Source organism: Conger conger, chromosome 1 (assembly GCF_963514075.1).
Source record: "Conger conger chromosome 1, fConCon1.1, whole genome shotgun sequence".
Lineage (NCBI taxonomy): Eukaryota > Metazoa > Chordata > Actinopteri > Anguilliformes > Congridae > Conger > Conger conger.
The window spans coordinates 10988398-11008810 of NC_083760.1; the positions used below are offsets into that span (position 1 = coordinate 10988398).

The following is a 20413-nucleotide window of genomic DNA, read 5'->3' on the forward strand; positions in this document are numbered from 1 at the left end:
ATCAGCATTCCGGTTCAGTCGGACACTGACAAGTTAATCTCAAGTGCTGAATGTTTAAATCTTTCTGCTTGTTAGATTTTTTTTTTTAAAAGAAGAAAAAAAAAGCGCTTCATGTTTTTATGGTAATGAACTACACTGATACTTGATTAATTCAGCTTCTGGGATTGTGAAAAGAGAGAACAGCCCTGTTTCGATGGCACAATGTGAGTCTGGCTTGACGAGTGCCACACCTCCTCCAGCACAGCTCTTTAAAGGGACCCCTCCCCCTGTGTGAAAGTCCCTAGTTATTATGGAGCTCTTAGCATTCTCACGCAGTCAGAGAAGAATCACTTATTACAGCATGACAAGAGATTAATAGAAATAGCAATTATCAAATTACAATTATCAAATTACAGCTTTTTTTTTGTAGCATTCCCCCAAATAACACAACAGAGAAACTGCAACCAAAAAAAAAATCCTATCTCAGCTACACTGTTATTTACCATATTTTGTTATGGAAAAATTCCAAATTCTCCTTCCGCAGTGATGTCACAATAAACACTCTGCTTTGGCCCAGCTATTGAGCATTATAATATCGGAAAGGGGTTATGGAAACTCCCAGCTGAGAGAGAGTCGGAAATAAATGGCAAAATGGTTAAATAAATGTCCATACCACACAGAGGTATAACTGAATCAGGTGTAAACATATAGTGTAAACATGACAGTACATATTTATGCAAAAAGGAAATAGGGGAAATATTCAATAACTGCTACAAATGACCTAAACACGCTAATATAATAAGCAACTCTCTATTCATAAACTTCCTATTACAATGTCCACGGCCACGAGATGAGACGAGCATTTAAGAACTCACGGAACTCATATCTGCGATATTGTCATCCAAAGTCATTAAACTTTATTTTGTGCTAAGCAGCATTGTCCAGCCAGGAATGAAGTGATATATCCGAGAAAGCCCAGATTAGAAAAACAATAAATTCTGCCCTGGCTGATAACAATGAGCCCAAAGTGTGTCAAAAGAGATTGAACGTCAATGCCTCGTAAAACAGACAGTCAGACAGAGAGAGAAATAGAGAGAAACAGAGAGAGGGAGGGAGAGCGATGGGAGTGTGATGTCGTCTAATTGTGCTAAACGACTTCCAAAGCCCCATGTCCTTAGTCAGGGAGCAAGCTCCATACTCATTTAGCCCAAGCAATTTAAAACTAATTGGTTGCAAAAGGGAAACAAAACTACTCCGGGATGGATCAGACGGGGCTTGGCCAGAGGGGAGAGGGAAGGCTTTGCGTCAGGAAAGGCGGGCGACGCTGACGCTGAGGAGCGGAGCTTAATATTCCCCCTTTCCTTGTTTGCGGGGCCACAACGACAACACAGGGCGGGGGAAATTAAAAGGTTTTCAAAGCGCCATTTGTGAACGCTGATCGCTGCATTCATGCCGTTAATTTACCGCCACAGCTTAGCGGGCTGATGACGTTCCCGCCTTGCCTTGCCCTCCTCCCCTGACACGGACGCCTGCTGCCTGTAGCCAAGACTACTGCCACCGAAGAAGTGGCTGTACATGCACACACAGTGAGATCAGGTTCATAACACCAGTGCTCCAGCGTTTTGCAGAATATTTTGGAAAGTCGCCTTACACTGTAAAGCAGGGATCATCAAACCACGGTCCTCGGGGGTTAAGAAATGCTGGTTTTCTGTCCTCCCCTAACCCGGGAGTCAGGTGTGAAGACAGTCAAGGCAAATCAGGAGCACAATTTGTTCTGTTAATTACCCTAAACGCTAAAGAAGATTTTCATTTGAGGGCCAGATATGCTAAACATGACCTCAAAACGCTGAAATTCACACAACGTAAAAAGAAATAAAAAAACACCGAATACAAAAGGCCCAATTCCATAAATCACGTGGCACTCAGGCCACTGAGGTGTGCGTGGCGTGTGCCCTCCTACAGCGGCGGAAGGAGCCAAATCCCAGATAAACCTGGGGCCCTGGCGCTGTGGGCACGGACAGGACAGGGGATCCAGCCGGGACACCCGATCGTTTCATCAAGGGGCCCCCGACAAAAATCCCGGGAGCCCATCCACGTGGCGGCGTTAGCGCCTGGGCCGAAGCACGGAGCCCGGACGCCGCGACGTCCCTTTATAATTGGGATACAAGCGCGGCGGAATTACACGCGCACCACCGCGGAGATGATAGAACACTGGAGAGTAAATCCGCCGGTGCTGACTGTTCCTTATCGGGATCAAGTCGGAGAACTTTCAGAGGCAAACGGTTGAATGTCGGCGCTCAGTAACAGCGCTCAGTAACCCCCCCCACCCCCGAAGCAGTCTCACCAAGAGGCGAAAAAAATAAGGAGAGCTTTGACTGCGATAATTCAAAACATATTACAAGTTTCCTCCGGAAAATGCTCCGCATTACCCACAAAACACCGGCGTATCTCCAGGCCCCCGGATTACCAGCCCACCATTACGCATTTATATGTAAATCGCCTCACATAAATTCTCAGATCTAGGCCCGCAAATGGAAAATAACGTCTTGTCAAAATAAGATTTTTTTTTCTCTCAAAAGAATATTTGTGTTCTCTTTTTGTCAGACAAACAAGGAATTTAATTAATTAGCTGCCAAAAACCGTTATGAAATTTCTGTGGATTTTGACTGTTTTTTGACCTCCTCCAAAGACGCCTTTTTGTCAGTCGAGGAACGAGTTCTGCGTTAGGCGTTAAGAGAGCAGCGCGAGCTAGCACGGATAAAGTACAGCCGATTGCTGTGGTTTAGTGAATAAGCCATTGAACAGACTAACCTTACAGGAGTTTATATAGCTTATCACACTACGTCCTTTTAATTTTACAGCTCATAATCGTACGGCACCGTTCTATTCTTCTTTACTCTTATAGGTGACGTCGACAGCCTTTTTTTTTGCACAGTAAAATGTTCAGTGCTACGCCAACTCTTACCGAGCATACACGGTCTGTATCAGACTCGTGTGCACTGTTTCAGAGTTGAATTAAACGTGAAATTTTACTGTGTGGATTCCATGTACCAAACGACCTGCGTGTGATTTTCGTCATGTCCCTCACGGAGAAAGCTCTTTCCAACGCGCACTAGGTCTGACGAGGGCTTGTTGTATTCCTCCGGCATCCTGCCGTCTGGCCGAACCGCACACAGCTTCGGAAGGCAGTATTCAGGCCACGGAGCGGCTCGCAATTAGCCGATCGATTGATCGACGCTCCTTCAAGGTGCAGACGCTTCCACAGTCCCTGCTAATCGTAGCTCTGCCTCTCCGCCCCCCCCCCCCAACCCTCGGCCCAGCCGGGCCGGACACCGCTCCGCACACAAATCAAACTGTGCGAGGAGGAGAGGGCCAAGAGAGCCGAAACCACGGGGGCGCAACAGGGCCAGTCCCTGTGTTCACAGAGCCCTGAACCCCTCTGCTCCAGAACCCTCGCATCTCACATCTGGTACAGACATTTAGGGAGTCCCGACACCCGACCTCCGCAAGGCATGCTGGGAACCGGGGCTGGAGCCAGAGCGCACAGCCCCGATCAACAGCACGCAGCAACCCGTGGGAACGATTTCATTATCCGACGTTTGAGTTTCTACGGAGGAAAGGGAAGGAACTGAGAGTGAAAAACTGAAAAGCATGCTCGAGAGAAGGAGAGGGAGAGAGAGGGTTAAAAAGAGAGAGATATCGAGAGAGGGATAGAGAGAGAGAGAGAGAGAGAGAGAGAGTTAGGAATGTCATGTCTAATTGTGTTAACATCCAAAACCCCATGTCTGTAGTCAAAAATATTCTCCATTGTCCCCCCAAAAAAAACGAAGACCTTCACAGCCAGAGTGTGTTCACACATAAGACTCAAAGCTTTCCTCAGATCCTGAATGTAATTCCAAGGCAGTGTTTCGTCTTATTTTGAATTCCCTTACTCTTTGTGGATTCGTTCAAACACAACTGGTGTTCAGCTCAAACGCAGTCGGGGGGAGATTCCTGACACAACGTCCTTTTCACTTCCCCCGGAAACAGGGACGAAGCACAAAGGTTCCTACCGGAGCGCTATACGTATACAGGTATTTATATCATTTCAAAAAAACATTGTTTACTTTCTTGCTACCACAATTCACAGCACAAGTGAGCACTCCACGAACGAAATGGGATGAAGGATAACCTCTCCCCGCTTTTGTACCGCAGATCTCTTATGTGTCAGACTGCTGCTCTACCGACCGCAGGCATAGGGCTGGGGGAGGGGGGGACACGGCCATGATCTGTCTTGAGTGCGGCATTCAAATGGAGAGAACTAAGTGACGCCGTTTCTCGAAGAGGAGCATCGCTCTCCGTTTACCCCCACTGTGAACCGTCGTCTGATGCCTGCGTGTGCCAGTGGAATGGGAGATGTGAGAGTGATTGTCAGAGCAGGCCGGTTGCATATGCGGCATTAAACACACTTGACATCAAGTGGCGGAGACCTGCAAGCAGCAGATATAGTTTCTACGCTACATTAGAGAGAAAAATGGCAAGGGGAGGGGCGGGGGGGGTATGACAGTAAAGTAAGTAAATTTAGACAGTAAATAGAAAAATTACAATTATGTATCACTGTGTTTTTATTACGACAATTATTTTTGTGGTGGTTACTGCTACCGTTGATAATGCGTTATTGATTAATCGTTTGTAATTTTTGCCTTGGAAATACTGTGCTTTAGGGTGGTCACGCTAATAAAGTATGGATCTGAAGACAGAGCGAGAGAGAAAGAGAACGATAGAGCGTGTGTGTGTGAGAGAGAGAGAGAGAGAGAGAGAGAGCAAGTGCTGCCATCTTGTCTGCCTTGTTTGATTGACACAATATAAAATGACACTACCATGCCACCAACGGCAGGAAGGGGAAATAGAGAGAGACAGAGAGAGAGGGGGAGGGAGAGACAGAGAGCATCCTTTGCAGAAAATGACGTGAAAGGTGTCATTGACTAAGAAACTCTCACATCAGCACCCTACTCACTGGCCAATGCATTTCACTGTGCAAACAGTGGGGACAAAGGCAAATATAACGGACCTCTAGCTCCACTTCAGATGTGTGAGGACTGAATATTGAATAGACGGGTTAGCATTCATTTGCAAACCAACCCAAGACCATAACTCTGCCAAAATGAAAGAAAATTGCCAAACCGTACAAGATTGAAAAATAACAGTGAATAATCACAGCGCATGCTGAGTTGATGCTCTCCCGTGTCTGTCACACACAGGTCGGCTGAACGACGGACATGTATTAACGATTTGCCCGCAGACAACACAAGAAACATCTAGCCACCAGAAAAAAAAACCGACTGCAGCATTATCCATTTCCACAATGCACAAAGCCCACCCCCGTAGGTAAAAAATAAGCACTTCTCCTTACCAGGTCTCGTCGTTTTTGAACTCCAGCTCCCCGAAGGTGTCGTCGAAGTCCTCCCCGCCGCCCTTGGCCAGACCCTCCAGGGTGCGGTAGGGCACGATGACCGTCCCGCGCGCTCCAGAAGTCCTCAGGACCTTCACCTCCATGACGCCGATGCTCTCGCTCACGTGCACCGACTCGCTCTCGAAGGTGAAGATCCCGGCGTGGTCGTCGTCCAGGATGGTCACCGTGGCCACGGAGGGGAAGCCCAGCAGGGCCTTGGGGTAGGACAGGCTGTTGGGGGTCAGCAGGTCGTCGGTCTCCAGCACGCGCACGTTGCTGATCCGCACGAAGAAGTGCTCGTCCTCCTCGAAGATGTCGTCGTCGATGATGCCCACGGCGATGTCCTTCTGCTGCTCGCCGGGCTTGAACACCGCCGTGCCCTCCGTGAACTCGTAGTCGGCGCCGGCGTTGGCCGAGCCGTCCTCCGTCTTGTAATCCACGTACACCGTCTTGGAGACGTCGCCGCCCTTGCGGGCGATGGTCAGCAGCACGGCGCCGCAGTTCTCCAGGCACTGGTAGGCGCAGGGCTCGAAGACGACCTTGGAGACGAACTCCTCCGGCTCCTCGATGCGCACCTCCTGCACGCTGGCGCTCCGCTTGGCCTGCTCCGCCACGTGCTTCTTCAGGATGTTGCCGGCGCCCGTCATCATGCGCGTGGCCTGGATGCGGTAGAAGGCCCGGCTCTTCTGCTGGTGCGACAGGGCGTAGTAGTTGGCCATCTCCACCAGCTGGTCCAGCTCCTTCTCCGGGTGCTTCTGCTTCAGGTCCTTCAGGATGCGGATCATGTCCCGGCGCGACTCGTCCACCTCCTTGCCCTCCATCAGGCCCATCAGGTTGCTGGCGGCGCCGTCCACGAAGTGCGAGTTCACCATCTTGCCGTCCATCTCGATGCCCTTGGAGCGGTCGGCCTCGGTCTCGATGATCACGCCGCGGTGCTTGTCCGTGCGGTACTTCCTCCGCATGAACTTGTAGAAGAGCAGGCGGCGGTCGGCCACCCAGGCCAGCACCACGCAGATGGGGAAGAAGGCCAGCGTGAGGAGGCCCTCCCACACCTGCACCTCGTTGGGCGAGTACACCGCCAGGATCATGTAGAGCCAGATGTAGGCGAAGATGCTCCAGGCCGCCGTGACGAAGAAGACGCGCAGGTGCTTCACCTTCCGCACCTCGCCGTCGGGGATGACGGACACGCACAGGCCGATGATCACGAACATGTTGAAGGCCGCGCTGCCCACGATGGTGGAGGGGCCCAGCTCCCCGGCGTGGAAGCCGTGCCCGCAGACCTCGATGACCGAGAGCATGATCTCCGGGGCGGACGAGCCCAGCGCCATGAGCGTCAGGTTGGACACGGTCTCGTTCCACACGCGGATGGTGGTGGTGGTGGTCTCGCCGTTCGACCGCTTGATGATGATCTCCTTCTCCTGCGAGGTGATGACCTCGATGGCCGCCATGAAGCGGTCGGCGATGATCGACACGCCCAGGAACATGTATATCATGGCCACGAAGTACACGATGACCCGGGCGATCTTGTCGCCCATGGAGGGGTCCTCGGGGTACCAGATGGGCAGGACGATGCCCGGCCTGCAGGCCGACGACCCCTCGCAGGTTGCATTCTGGGACACCGGGACGGGGCTCGGGGTCGTCCGGGCCTCGGCGCACAGGAAGGCGGTCGCCGCGGCGACCAGGCCCAGCCGGAGGAAGGCGGTTGTCCCCGGCTTCACCAGCCTTGAAAGCTCCATGCACCCCCCCTTCTTCTGCTCAGAGAGTCCTGACCGCTCTGTCCGTCACTCTGGGATCCAGCACGGGGCTGTCCAAGGTCCCCCCCCCACAACGCGCACCACCTGCAGGGGGAGGGAAAGAAAGTGCAACAAAGACAAAAAATCAGAGCGCAGAACTGCAATCTGACAACTATAAATACACACACAACCCAGAGCCTGAAATTATGCTTTGCTGTGAGAAACTTAGCATAGCTGTTTAGTTGTAGTGATCAGGCCCTAATCTTGGGAAACTAACTCTGTTTAAATGACAGTTATGTCTGTTACTATGACTGTTGAATGACAGTTATGTCTGTTACTATGACTGTTGAATGACAGTTATGTCTGAATTTTCATGATCACGTCCCTGAATTTGCACATGGTCCATTAAACTATGGCTGGAAAGGCTGGAGTCCTATGGGAAGGGGATCTTTGAGATAAAAATAAACTGAACTGACACAAAAAACACTGACACAATTTCACAACTGATGGGGATACTGCAATGCACTGGCTTATCGTAGTGTGAAAAATTGGATTCTTTCAGGATAAAGACAGCATTTGTCAAACCCAAAAAAAAAAAAAGATCTTAAGTTGATCCCATCCTCTTGTGACAATTGACCTATTCACCATGAAATAAGGCGCATTCTCTTTGATTGCGGAACATTACGGGGTACGGTAAATGGGTGCTCTCGAATTATGTCAGCTGGCAGCGTACTACGGCTAACAAACAAAAGGAAAAGCATTGGTGTGCACTCTGTGTCTTCCAACACCCCATTTCCTGTGTGGTAAATACACAGAAAGAGTACTGGCCCCACAAAGGGGAAAATTCGCGTGGAGTGAAATTCAGCCGTTAGCCCTTTAACGACACCGTCAGCAGCAGCAGTGCGATCTTGCTATGCTAAGCACAGTGTCCGGAATGACGTATTCGCAGGGCGGGGAAGCGGCCGTGATGGAGGTGGGGTAGGGGATTTGCCGAAAAGGAAAAAAAAACACAGAGAATAAAGAGGGCGGGGAGGTCGCGGGGTGAGAGCGAGTCTCTCATTCGCTCATCAGTTTCTTGGCTGCCCCCGTGGCAGAGGGCTCAAGATCCACTCGCCACCGTGGGGAACATACCAGGACTTAATTATGAGCCTCTTCAAGCTTCAAGCCTCAACAGGTGGCCGTTATATACAGAAGGGAGGTTCAGGGGCACCCCCCTCCAACACCTAACCCCTCCCTCCCCACACACACACACACACACACACACACACACACACACTACCCCGTGATCATTTGCTCGACCAAGACGCACAGTGGCTCCCATCACACACATTGCCAAGACACGCAAAGGCAGTTTAGGCTCAATTAAAATGCGCTTCCTGACAGACAGCTGTTATTGCCTATATGACTCTGAAAGGAATCCAACAGAGGATTGCAAGTTTTATTACCGCACCAAGGTAGTTTCCCTTTAACCTTCTCAGCAAGGGAATCATTACACCTTTCTTAATGCTGAAATTTGTTTTTTTTTAATTGTTCGTTCATTAAAGTCGACTGGGGGGGGGGGCAAAGATATTGGCGTGAATTTTAAAGGACTTCATTATTAAAAATGACAGGAGATTACAGAGGGGAGACATGAATAGCAGGTCTCGTAATGAGTCGTCTATTAATAAGAGGCCTGGCCGATGTGTAAAACAAGTTCACTCGCCCGCAAACAGATAACAACCGCGGTGCAGTCATCGTAGCCTCCATGAAAACTACCCGGAAACTTCCGACGAAAGCCCGTTGATTGACATGGCGGGGGCCGTGAACAGACAATCGGGCAGAGTTTGGTGAGATCAGGGGTGAGGAGAGAGGCTTGATGATATCTCAGCACCCCGAGGCCGGCACTGGACAGAAGCCAGCAGAGCAGTGCAGCGTCGTTCTGAAGAAGATACACACACCGCTAATCCCCCACAACGCACTAAATATACACAGGCGAGCAAGGGGAGGTAATTGGACAACAAATTTAGAGCTTAATGAGAGCAAAGTTATTTTGAAAAGCAAATGAGGATTGGTGGGACGGGGTATGGAGGGGGTCGTAGGTGCGTTAAACAGGAACGTTCAGCCCGCGGTTCGTTGAGGTGTCGGTTTCACAGTCTGGGAGCCGCAGAGATTCTCCCGGCTCCCCACGGGGGGGGGGGGGGGGGGGAGAGAGATTTGAATGCAGCGAAGCATCTGGGCGTATTAACCGACTCATAATGATTGACAGCCGTGGCAGGGCTGACAGGTTATTTCACCTCCGCAAATCCAGGAGCGAACATCCCAATCAACAAACAGCACGTGAGGAGGGGAGAGCCCAAACACAGCAAGGGAACCAAACACATTGGGGGTCCCAAACAAAGTGGGAAATCCAAACACATTGGGGGTCCCAAACAAAGTGGGAAATCCAAACACATTGAGGGTCCCAAAAAAAGTGGGAAATCCAAACACAACAGGGGACCCAACATCGTCGGAGGCCAAACACAGCAGGGGACCCAAACATAGTGAGAGCCCAAACACAGTGGGGGTCCCAAACATTTTGGGGAATCCAAATGCAGTGGGGGACCCAAACATAGTGAGGAACTCAAACACAGTGGGGGTCCCAAACATTGTGGGGAATCCAAACACAGTGGGGGTCCCAAACATTGTGGGGAATCCAAACACAGTGGGGGACCCAAACACAGCGATTTCCTCCCAAAGGCACAATTTCTGCATATTTTTTCTGACAAAGTATCTCTCTGTCATGGTCTTAAATTTAGCTCCCCATAAATATTTATATCAAATTTCAGCAACAGGTCTGTCAGACATCCAGGGATATTGGGAGAAAATTTGCAATTGTGATATAAAACATTATGTGAATTGCAGAATATGAGGAAAATCTGTATTTCAATGTATCACATTTCAATTTATCACATAAAACAGTATGCACAGGGGGAAATAAAAGTTAACATATTGATCATATACTTGTGTGTGTATGTGTGATTGCGTGTGTGTCTGTTACACACAAACACACACACACACACACACACACACGTTCACAGAAAATCAGCGGTTTGTAGTGACACTAGGCGTCACAAAGGGGGATGATGTCATCTCAGACAGCAGAGGGAGGGCGGAGTAACAGCCGATCCCGCGGTTGCATGGGAACAACCGGAAAGCCGCCGGTGCGCTGAAACGCTACGACCGCGCAGCGAGCGCTACGACCGCGCAGCGACAGATACCGACGCGGACGAGTACCGGTGTGCGTTCGTGACGACCGCGGAGGAGTCACTCTCGCCAACCGCGGGTTTGCAACTGACGCGAGAACGGTGAATAGGTCACTGTCAAACTGGGGGTTATGAAACATTTGTTTTTGAATAGCGTTTAAAAGAAAAAAGGAAGAAAAAAAAAAAAACAGCTGAGTGTGGCGCCAGCGGTAAACGGACAGAAAATGCAGAACTCGGGTCCTTTTTTGTGCTTCTGCTGCACGGTGATACCGGGATCAGCGTGTAAGGTCGGGTGCTTTATTAAAACGGACACAAATTCTGCACCGCACTGCCCCGCAAACCCCGCCACCCCACCCCACCCCCCCGCCTGGTCATAGTAGCCCACTCACTGCAGCGACTCCATCGCAATTTCTGCTGCTCTGTACACTACATTTTTCATACAATTCCCTCGACGTTTCCCGCATTCTTACACAAGCCCATTATTTCAATCAAACAGCCTGCTGGAGTGGAGTTTTTTATTATTATTTTATATTCTTTATAGACTTGTTTCATTGCCGGTGGAAAACATAAAGCGCTATAGCAATGGGGCGCTGCTAACTGCTACTGACACAAGCTAGGCCGAGGCCTGTGCGTTCTCCGCCAAACTCCCAGGGTTTTCAGGCATTGAATAAAGTAATAGAAAGGAATAGAAACCTCTCTCGGCCCTAATATACCATTCCTTGTGAGAAGCTACCACAAGGAAACGACTGAAGGAGTGTTCTTCCTCTATAATCTTTCTAGAAGTGCGATCTGTAGAAAGAAATGATATGTAGACAGTGAATTGGCTAAAAAACGTCCAGGAGACAAAGAACACCAGACAAGTACTATAATTTCTGCACTCGGCAGATGGCTTTCTCCAGAGTGATCCACCCAGGTTATATTTCAACATATTTTTAGCTAGTTATGCTTCCTGGAGCAGTTCATGCTAGTGCCTTCCTGAAGGGTACACTGACAGTACCCTTGGAGTTAAGTTCCTTAACCTCAACACTATACTGTGCATACGTATATCCGTCTTTTCTGAACGGGAGAAAGTCTGAAATTTCCCAAACTCTGGGAGCCTGACGTGATCTCAGCCAGTGATCCTCCACTAATGAGCAAATCAGGCGTGCATTATTAAAGGGGAAAAACCCTCCTTCGCAGTTGATGGAGCACACAGGCATAATGAAGGGCCAGTGTAAGTTCAGTCGTCAAAGCAGAAAGAAAAAAAACAACACCAGGAACACAGAATCTTTACGCCAGATGCATGAGAATTGCAAATAACTTAATCGAGATTAAATATTGTGCTGAAAAGATGGCGATCACATACTTAGGTTAATCTGCATTTTGTAAACACAAGGGATTTCTTTCTTTCAGCCATGTAATTGAATAGTCTTGAGCATATGACACATAAATGTGCAGTCACCAGATCGCTGTGGATTCATTTCCCGGTCTCATGACTCCTGCTTACTACATTTATTTAGGCACAAATGACATTCTTTGCATACGAAAACACATTACCTTCTCATGACGATACTCAGTGGCACAGCCTTCTGTTGTGCTGGGTGATCCCTTGGACTGCACTCAAAGAGTGCACTCATGGCCTGTTACACTCGAGTAACTCCCAAGGATTTACATTACATTATTGCCATTTGGCAGACGCTCTTATCCAGAGCGACGTACAGTTGACTAGACTGAGCAGGAGACAATCCTCCCCTGGAGCAAGGTAGGGTTGAGAGCCTTGCTCAAGGGCCCAACGACTGTGCGGATCTTATTGTGGCTACACCGGGGATCGAACCACTGACCTTGCGTGTCCCAGTCATGTACCTAAACCACTACGCTACAGGCCGCCCCTAGATAATTTAGAGTGGATCACACTGACTTCAAAATAAAAAATATGTATATTGGGCAAGCATACAATCGTTGCCGTTGTTCTTTTTTTTTCTCCCCTGATTACGATTCAGCCTGATATATTTGCCCATGTTAACATGCTGTTGTGGGCTGTGGGGTGCACATTTAGGCACAGGTCTTGGTCCCAACTGTACTGTTCCCTAACTGTTCCACCGACGATGACTGACAGCATCACGACCAGCCACAGCTGGAATGGACACACATAGCCCTTTCCTCTAGGGTCCTCTTCGCACCTGTCCCTGGGTTTGATGCATCAGGTGACAACCTGGAACGCTTTCTAGCCGACTAGGATGCAGCCAGGCTATATCCGGCCAAAAGCTAAACAATAGCGAGGTTAGCCTAGTCCCTTCATGTCAAAATGTAGATTATAGATGATTTCCACCCCTCAGGAGGTCTCGAGTCCGGTGTTTGCTCCCCGGCCGAGAGAGAATATCCTCACTGCGACCACACATCGCGTGTAATGGATGTGTATGCGTTCCACATTCGGACAACGAGCGGTTTTAGCCAGACCAGAACCCAAAACCGCCAACGCACACTCGCTGCATCCTCGAAGGGCAGATCACGGCCTTCCGCCCAGGAGGCCATCTTCCAGAATACTAAAATAAGACAGAAAATAAAGAAGCGGGCTCTGCGTTGCGAGCGGTTCGTTTTCATAACAGGTGTACAAAGGCCGTAGGTGGTAATCCCCGTCTTTTTCTCGCGTGACAGTTTGATGGATTTCCCTGGCGTTGGCCAGACAGGCTCGGCACACGGCAGTGTCGACACGGGCCAACGTGCAACAAAACATCACCGCGAAGACAGAACGATAAATTCTTGGAGATAAAAATATTGGAAATAATTCTAAAATTTAATTGCCCAAGCTGATGATTTAGAGAGATTGCCTCCTCACTGTGTTGCTTTGAAATATTCCTCGGTTTATGCGTTTGCCTCTAAAATCATCCCTTCTTGTCATGTTATTCGGTATAGTATTTTCACCAATATGAGCGTAATATACAGTTTCATAATGTGGTATAAATGCTTCCCTGAACAGAAAATACAAAGCTAATATAATACAATACAATATAATATAATATAATACAATATAATATTAAATAGTATCCTCTGGAGACAATATCGTTTACAGCACAAAGTTGCTTATAATTTGCACATAATCTGTGCACAGTATACTGTACACATAGGCTATATCAAAACATTAGCTTTACTATTGTATGTAGAGTTCATCCGTTATAATAACATACAAAGTTATATTTCTTACCTTTTCATTTTTTATCAAACATTGGTATCAACACAACTGTAAGAGATACCGGTGGATACGGAGAGCTGTATTCATTTCTTTGTAATGAGTTTTTGCGCCACACTCTCCATAAACAGAGGTGGCTCTAGTTACTGACACACACTCGTAACACTAATGTGGAGGAACGCTGTTTGCCAATAAGTTTCAGTCATTATAACCTGTGGTACGGGCTGCAAGAGAAGCCATGTCCACATGACACACGCAACGAGACACAACGACATTACGTAATTATGAAAGCAAAGGTAAGCGTATCATTGTTGGTCGCCTTAAGAGAAGAAAATGATACAAATTAACCACTACTTAAGCAGCTATTAAAAAGGAAAACCGATCCCAGAAGTCTCTCTCGCACAAACACCGCGCGCCTGCTGCTCTGGACTTGAATAATTGGCGGACAGCACCTGTGGCGGATGTCACTAAGGTGTCACAGCGTATAAATCAGCCGGCTACCTGTCCGGACAGCCTGACGAGCTCCTGTATAAAATGGCTGGACGGGATCCTTAATTCCTCCAGGGAACGGACAGGCCGTGCCAGAGCTCCAGCGCATCAGATCGGGCCGATCTCCTATCTTATCACCCTCGTGGTGAAAGCAGAGATAGATATACACTCAGTGAGCACTTTATTAGGTATTTATTCGACTCATTTGTTAGACTTCTACTGCTGTAGCCTACCTACTGAAGAGCTATGACGCCTTGTGTGATCAGAGATGCTCTTCTGCATACCACTGTTGCAATATGTGGTTATTTGCGTTATAGTCACCTTCCTGTTAGCTTTGAACAGTCTGGCTATTCTCCTCTGACATCTCTCATTGACGAGGTATTTCTGTCTGAACTGCTGCTCACTGGATGTTTTTTGTTTTTCTGAGATACTCAAACCACGCTGTCTGCCACAACAATCATTCAAAGTCACTTTTTCCCCATTCTGATAGTTGATGTGAACATTATCTGAAGCTCCTGACCCGTATCTGCATGATTGTATGCATTGCACTGCTGTCATAACAATTGGTTGATTAGATAATCGCATGAATAAGTAGGTGTACAGGCGTCCTTAATAAAGTGCTCAGTGAGTGTACATCAGTGAAAATATATCAGTATTGCTCACCGTACTCCAAACATCTACATGTGTATGTATACGTTTTTTAAGGTAGGCTTTAAAAAAATATTATTTATTTTTTTATTTTTTATTCTGAGACAGTGTTCTAGAACTGCAGCGCTTTCAATTAGCAGTAACGTTACATCAGCAGGAGAATGTTCAGTTAATAACATTCCAATCACATATTTGCGGTCTTACACCAGAAAGGGTTAATATGGAAGACGGCAAAGTAATGGAATGTAACCCCCCATCACTTTGCATAGGACTGCACAGGACGCGAAGCTGAAAAGACACTTTTGCATCGGACTCTTTTAGAGACAACGCTGTCTTTTCAAATAAAAAAAAAGCGGTTACATTTTTGCCCAGCATTTGAAAGCAAAACCCTGCCTGCCCATCAGCTCCTGCCACAAATCCCGGCGTGCAGACTCCGTCGAGCGTGATTTAGCGCTTTCTGCCAAACACGGATGCCTCGGTACTTTCGGAAGCGTGATTATTTGGTCACCTGTTGATGTGCAAACAGATCCTATTCCCGGCCCCCTTCACATCGCCAGCCGCTGCCAACCGAAATTAACTGCTTCTGTTTTCAAATCGCTGTCAGCTCTTCGCCCGCACTTTGAGTTTTAGGGTTGAGCGGCCCATGTACAGTGCACACAGCGGAGAGAGATAAACAAGGTAGATTCCCTATTAGGGTTAGGGTTAGACAAAGAGACATTGACGGCGTTAAAGGAATACACCCAAATTTAGGCAAATTTTGGGGATTTGGCACATTCTTTCCGACTAGTTCGATTTCATTTTCATTTTTGTGCATTCATTGGCTCGGTTTCCATGTTAGCATAATGTGTTAGCATAGCATAAAGACTTGAAGCCTACAGGAGTCAGTTGCCTACCTCCTTCGAAGTGAGGAAATACACCTTACAGCAACTCCGAAGCTGTCTTATTTATACGAGGTATTATGTGTATTTGAAATACACGAGTGTGAAAAAAAATAGTAAAAACGAGAGATGTTGTTAGACGGTTGGAACTGCGCAATTCCAATGTTATGGATGTGATATTTGGACACAAAATGTCAAACAAAATCCCTCAGAAAAAGTACTCTTACATGATAAAAATGTTAATGCATATCATAGCACTCACGCTGAGGGGAAGGGCCTAAAAAACCTTTTTACCAGAGAATGTGACAAATAACTTGCGTTATGGATGTGACGCAAAACGACAGGTTCAAAAGTTCAAAAGAGGTCAAGTCTAATGCAGAAAGTTTGATATCCATGTAATGCAGGAGGCTTGGCTGAACATGAAAATAGCAATTTATAAAATATTTATTTCTTTGTCTTTATTTTTATGAGGAAATACCAGCGTTGTGACACCTTTCCGTTATGGATGTGACACATCTGAAATGCACATTGTCTGATCTACTTCCCAATCAAATTGTATTGTAACACATTTGTTGTCATCTGAAATGGTTCTGAATGTCAGTTTTGACATTGAGAAAACCATGTGAAATGGTTTTGAATGTTTTCAAGATGGCCTCCAAATAGCATTGATTTCAATGGTAATGGGACTAATAAAATTCATTTTGAAGCATTTTCCTGTTGTTAGTCAACATTTGATCAGATTTCAAAATGGTTGCCTGTTTGGGACATAATAAGTTTAATTGAGAAGTAGGTTAGTCTATTTTTTCATGCTCAGGTTGACATTATTGTGGAATTGCCCAGCTGTAACCACTGAACACGTTAGATGAAGAGACATCGACTGCATTAAGTGCAATACATTAAATCTGCTCAGGAATGTTTCTCAGATTTCAGACAGATAAAAAAACACCAGATCTGAAACACCTAAAACGCTGAATCATAACGGTAACTCTATCACTTAGCTGAGAAAAATCACAACTGTTGGTTTCAACTGGCCTGACCTCTCCACTAATGAACATAAACTCAGCGGCCATTTTAACTTCCACACACTGTGAACACAAACGAACAAGCAACTCCTGAAACAAAACAATTACATTAAAGAGACTAAAGCTTTTGAAACAATAAAACTCAGGAATAGAACATGTCCCTCTACACTAGCCAATGCCACCAGTGCTGGCTCTCCAGAAGGCAACCAATGGTCATCGAGACATTGGGATAACAAGTATTTATTTCCTTCTCTTCTGCGAGCATGGAAAACAAGAAGCTTCAAAGAGCAAAACAAAACAACCAATCATAAACTGTATATGTACAAGGCTGTTTGCATAACATCAATTCTATCCTATAAATGACACAACCTCTAACTTAATTTCATAAAATTACTGCATTTGGTTTATGCACACTGTTATCTCATCATGAGTTGTTCTCTACATTGACCTGTTGGTCAGTTGTTCAGATAAGATCCCTTTTTGCATGGCAGTGCTGCATATAGAATCCAATACTGTTCTATAGTATAGTCTACTGTTGTGCATAACAAGCATTTACTGTTCAATTATGCATCAGATTTAAACTACTAACCCAACTTTTATAAACGTATGATTAACTGTGCTATAAAATATACTACATGGACATGTTACCCTCTAAAAAAAGGCCCTCTAAAAATATTTTAAAACAGTATTCGAGTGGTGAACATTTATTTTTTCATCCTTCAAAAGGGGGTCAAAGGGCCAAATTTGTGACATAGCTATGTTACACCAGACAGAGGAATCCTGGGTACAGTTGGCCCGGGTTCATCGTTATGCAGGATGGCAACTCCCTCCGATACAATAAAACTTATAACAGCTGGTATGCTACAACTCCCTCATGACGGCCACGTCAGAGACATCTTTTACGATTTTTACGAACGCGGTAAAGAAGCCGCGTGAACATCCTTGTCATTCAGACTTTTAAACCACGCGCAAAAAAACAAGCAACGCGTCCAAATCCCGGAATCCTCCCACCGTCCTATATCATGTGCATCAGACAGTGCTGCCGGGGTTTAAAATTATTGGCTGCAGAGTTGTAATTACATTGTGACATGAAGTGACTGGATTCAAGGTCCTCCTGTGACTTTGCAACAGTCACATTTTAGTCAGGCATAAATCCGTAAACTTCTAAGAAACATTTAATCATAAAAAAAGGCTGCTACTGTTGCACTATAACTATCTGTTGTGATAAGGCGAAAACATCACTATTTTGCCTATGTAGACCGAGCACAACCGGATTTAGAAAAAATATATAAGTTTTCAAAGGTTTCAAAACATGGGGATACATCTTGCATGTCATTTTATCAGATTGCTGGCGTATGTGGGTGGTAATTTCACCCCCTGGAGTCAAGATACACGCTGGATTATAGGACCCGTGCGAGGAGCACGGGTGTTCAACGCAGTGGGCCAAATCTCGTCTGCTGTTAGAAGCTGTGCCATGCGGCTGTGGAGCCCCAGCTTTGATCCCGGCTCAGAAAACATGGGTTTTTTTATCGGTGTCTCGGAAACAGGAGACCGAGGACTTATTAGGGCGCATGAGCCTGGCGCAGGTATTTAAAGGGAAACGCACGCCCGCTGTACGAGTCCGCTACGGATTGGGGGACACCTGTCACAGAATTGATGACATGAGAGTGATTGCTGATTGCTACCTATTCCGCGGTAACTAACAGAAAAGTGATCTTATTTTAGGCAATTATAAAGGCACCCACTTCTACCATTCCATCGATCGCAAGCTGCGCATGTATGATATGATACACCAATATAAACTCTGGAGTGCCCCATACCACGTGTGGCAGCAGTAGGTCTAGCGTTGTGCCTCCAGTCACTATCTACACATCCTAATTATCATACTAATTAATGGTTTCAGCAAATTCGCTTCATGCATTTGCTACGGAATGCTGTAATTCCACTAGAGAGAGAGCCGACGTTCTGCGATCTCCTCCGCACGTATGCACTGAGTGTCAAGATCACAACGTCACTAAAATGACCACCTTGTAAGATTCACAATTCACTGAGCTTGCAGTTCAGTTTTAAAATAGCCCATACGTAGCGGCTGTGTCAAAGGTAGGCCAAATAGGCCGACTCAACAGTGTGTAGTGTGTAGGCGGGATGTTTAAAAGTGACTGCATAGCCTACTGTATTCTACCCATACTGTAAATCGTGAGTTACAAACGTGCAAAAGATATCAAAGGTGCAAAAAACTAAAAGCATTACCGAAAGGCAACAGCTTTAACGAAGGTAAATTTCATATAAATTAATGACACAGAAGTAGTCCGTTGCCTACTGTGCGTGGTGCTTAAAGTCTGATTTAAAAACGTCGCCACAAACATAAAAGCTTTGACTTTTGAATGTGTCTCTCGTGTGCGCAGGCCCAAGCCCAGTACACCGAGTTCCAGGGAAAACGCAACAGTCCGCGCGCGCGTGAGAAAGCTGACGAAGTGCAGGAGAGCGAAATGAGCCCCGTGAATCTCTTTTCCTATTTTGGGAAGAGTCGTCGCGCGGTGGTTATTTGAGTCCCCAGTAAACAAGAGCTCAGCACGGCGAGATGGAGCACATCAGCTGTTGCTAAATTAATCATAATATACCCGAGTTTTCTCTCCCTCTTACCCCACCTTCGGCCACCTTTACATGATAGGGAATCCCCATAGTGAAACACCATTATTTTATTTTTCTTAAAAGCTAATTAAATAGAACATACATTTAGCTTGGAGAAAGGAGACTGCGAATGCATAACCAAATGACTGTCCTCATTTGTATGACACAGTAAATCATAAACTGCACTAGAAACTGTCGAACGTGTATTTTTATTATGTTGGTGTGATATAGGGTATACAGTGGCCATGGTAGGCCATAGCGTGTTTAGGCAATAGTGCGAATGTATTCGTCAGAATAATGTAAAATCTCAATACAATTAGAACGAAATGACACAATTAATACGACCGAAAGATGGAAGCAACGGTTTCTACTTAGCATATAATTATTATTATTTTGATTAGGCTATTATTATCATTAATATTCAGCATATGCGTTCATATAAACCTTTATTATCTATCTGATTTACAGTCTACAGATTACAGCGTGTGCCTTCGGTTCAGCAAAATAGCAGGCATTATGTAACCATTTTTAAATATAACGTTATAGCGTTTTATTATCGCATACGTGACATATGATATGGCCTGAAAAGCAGTTCACGCAATACACCGAGAGACATTTAGGTTACATGTGCACGGAACACAGCAGCAACGTTAGATTAAGACATTTGAGGAGAGGAGACGCATCTCGGCTAAAACATCACCCTATAATTCCGCCCCAGTCTCGGTGCAGGGCTGGAACGCACGAGGAGCCTCAAACAGATGACGAACATGCAACGCATGTTGAATGTGAACTGGCCCATTACGCGGATCACAACTGATCTAATACACTCCAGCACCCCCCCCCCCCCCTTATTTCTTATGATTGTGAAGGCGTGCCGAGACTCCTGTAATTCAAGTGATTATACACTTAACATTTGTAAACCGAAAAAGTTCGAACCTCCCAGCTGGCAACAGGAAAAAAATAATTCACATTCATACATGCATAATAATAATAATAATAATAATAATAATAATAATAATAATAATAATAATAATATCGTTCCTGCTTCCCACACAAATCTGAAGGCCTACCGGGTCATTCAAATGCTATACGGCACAGCAATTTCTACTGGCGTCAAGGGGTAGCATCATGTCTAGAATAGCCTCAAAACTGCCATATACCGGATAGGTCCTCCCCTCTACCCTAAAGAGAAAGCGGCTACATGCCACTTGCGCA

At 46.4% G+C, this 20413-nt stretch overlaps 1 protein-coding gene across 4 annotated transcripts in view; it reads right to left on the reverse strand.

The window, feature by feature from the left end:
• slc8a3 (solute carrier family 8 member 3) overlaps positions 1 to 20413 on the reverse strand; it is a 103631-nt gene that overhangs the window by 82241 nt on the left and 977 nt on the right. For 2 of the 4 annotated variants that reach the window (XM_061242632.1, XM_061242649.1), the window contains exon 2: positions 5372 to 7248. In XM_061242632.1, the coding sequence (XP_061098616.1) occupies positions 5372 to 7146 (1775 nt within the window). In that variant the 5' untranslated portion in view covers positions 7147 to 7248. Of the gene's footprint in view, positions 1 to 5371; positions 7249 to 15175; positions 15190 to 19898; positions 19962 to 20413 lie in introns of those variants that run through there. The other 2 variants (XM_061242644.1, XM_061242637.1) reach the window with 2 other exon arrangements.